Below are 2,232 nucleotides of genomic sequence, written 5' to 3'. Positions count from 1 at the left end.
AAAAAAAAAAAAAAAAAAAAAAAAAAAAAAAAAAAAAAAAAAAAAAAAAAAAAAAAAAAAAAACACACACAAAAGACTTTTTGCACCGGTCAAAGTCAAGGAAATGTTGTTATTAAAAGGAGAACAACGAATAAATCATATACACTATGTTAAAGAAATTTGTCAAAAGGAATATCCTTGATTTTTTTTAAAACTGATGATTACAAACTTACAGGGGTACCGAAGTAAATGATTTAGCATCTAGGAGTAACAATGTAGACATGTTCACTTAAAGGGCAAGAGTGAATAATATCTTTTTCATGATGAGTGCAGAGGAACCTACCCAAAATTGTTGAACATTTTTTGGAATTAGATCATCTTTAACGTCTCCCACTTCGGGCAAAGACAAAATGAAGGGATTATGCAGGATCAGCTTCTTCAATTTATCAACATCCTCGCTGTCAGAAATGCAAACCCAAAATAAATATCCACATTAATTGATCAAACAAAGCACAAAATTCTATAAACCAATGAGATAAAATTCAACCAAGTTAATTTTCAACAAGCTAAAAGCTAAGAAAATGAACAGTGAGTACATGTCGCCTTCCATAAATAACAGACTAAAAAATTATAATAATAAATAAACGGACAAACTGCCATAAATTAAAAACATAGTCTACCAACAGAATGTCTCAAAAGATTATATCGGTCTGCAAGGACTGAAAAATACAGCTTGTGAAGGCAGTGTAGATAACAACCTTGATGTAGCGGACATGAGAAGGCATTGACAGGAACGTGGAACATGTGCTGCAAAAGCTTTTATATCATCTTCATAGCCATATGACAACAGCAAATCTGCCTGAAAACAAATATAAAACACTTTATCTACCAGCGCTTAATCCTATAAGAATTTTCTTAATCTTAAGGTGATATTAAGAAACTTATACTTCTCAAAATTTTAAATCGTAGAATCAATTTTGCAAACATGTGGAAGAGAAAGAAAATGAAAAGTAGCCTATCAATCTATATCTGTATGAATCTCCACCTGAAGTTTTCTTCTTTTTTATGAATAACTAAACTTTCATCAAGTAGAAATGAGAATTCAAGGGCATACAGGGAAAAAAAAAACCCACAAAAAGGAGGCAAGCTAAAGAAAAGACAGCTAATCAAGTAAAATAAGATCTACCAGAAAATTACAAAAAAGTTTGGCCACCAAAGACCACAAAGAGACGTTGAACCTAATAAGGGCGCAAACATCACTTGAAGACCTCTAAAGACCCTATTATTCGATTCCTCTTCAAATACCCCATAAAATAACACACACCAAAATCCTACAAAAACAATATCCTCTCTCAAAAGGGAGGATTGGGAAGGTATATTTTAGCAACTATTTCTTTATCCAGAAAATATTAATTTAAAAAAATCGATCAACTATTTCCATAGTTTTATGACTTGGCATATTGATCCATCTATACTGCAGAGGCTGCACCTACATTTCTCTTTACTTTCTTTTCTAGAACATCAGTCTCCTTAAAAGAATGTTCCCAAGAAGAAGAAATAGAATCTATCACTCCTTGGAATAAACTACACAAAGTATCATTTCTTTTCTTTTCTTTTNTTTTCTTTTTTTTTTTTTTTTTTTTTTTTTTTTTTTTTTTTTTTTTTTTTTTTTTTTTTTTCCTCTTTCAGTGCTTCTAAAATTGAACTACTAACATTAAACAAATGTAACATTCCTAGGGGAAAAAACCCAGAAGAAAACATCCTGATGAACTTTTATTACCACTTCAAATGGATGCTTTTCCGTTTGCTCAGCCACTATTATCCGATCTAAGAAACACAAGGACAAATGTTCCTGTAGATTCTAGTCCAAGGCGAGGTGAACACTATTGATGTGCTACGAAGGAGAATGCCAAACTTTTACATCTCCCCTAACTGGTGCATTCTTTACAAAACAGACTCAGAGAAACGTGCTTTCTGTTTTCAGGTTGAACTGATGTTTTGGCGTATATGGTTGGAAAATAATATAGAATTTATTAGAGTTGGGATTTCAATTCAGCTGGTTTATAGGATCTCATTTGCCTCAACTCTTTGTCATGGTGTTATACTACAATATTGTTTTGTAATTATGATTTATTGCATACTTTTGTCAATATGGAGGAGCCAATTCAGATGGTTTATGGAAAATTTCGGTCCCCTTCTTTTGTATATGTCTCTTCGATCAGTATATTGTCCGCCCCCCCCCCCCCCCCCCCC

At 32.5% G+C, this 2,232-nt stretch overlaps 1 protein-coding gene across 1 annotated transcript in view; it reads right to left on the bottom strand.

Moving 5' to 3' along the window:
• The window catches only part of LOC111453557 (DEAD-box ATP-dependent RNA helicase 16-like), an 8,793-nt gene that overhangs the window by 5,154 nt on the left and 1,407 nt on the right, over window positions 1-2,232 (bottom strand). The window contains exons 5-6 of the mRNA XM_023094694.1: window positions 738-838; window positions 323-437 (exon numbers count right to left, since the gene is read on the bottom strand). Of these exons, the coding sequence (XP_022950462.1) occupies window positions 323-437; window positions 738-838 (216 nt within the window). The remainder of the gene's footprint in view (window positions 1-322; window positions 438-737; window positions 839-2,232) is intronic.

The sequence above is a fragment of the Cucurbita moschata genome, unplaced genomic scaffold, assembly GCF_002738365.1.
Source record: "Cucurbita moschata cultivar Rifu unplaced genomic scaffold, Cmos_1.0 Cmo_Scf00015, whole genome shotgun sequence".
NCBI classification, from domain to species: Eukaryota; Viridiplantae; Streptophyta; class Magnoliopsida; order Cucurbitales; family Cucurbitaceae; genus Cucurbita; species Cucurbita moschata.
The sequence above is the reverse complement of the archived record's forward strand: the minus strand, read 5'-3'. Positions and strand labels throughout refer to the sequence as shown.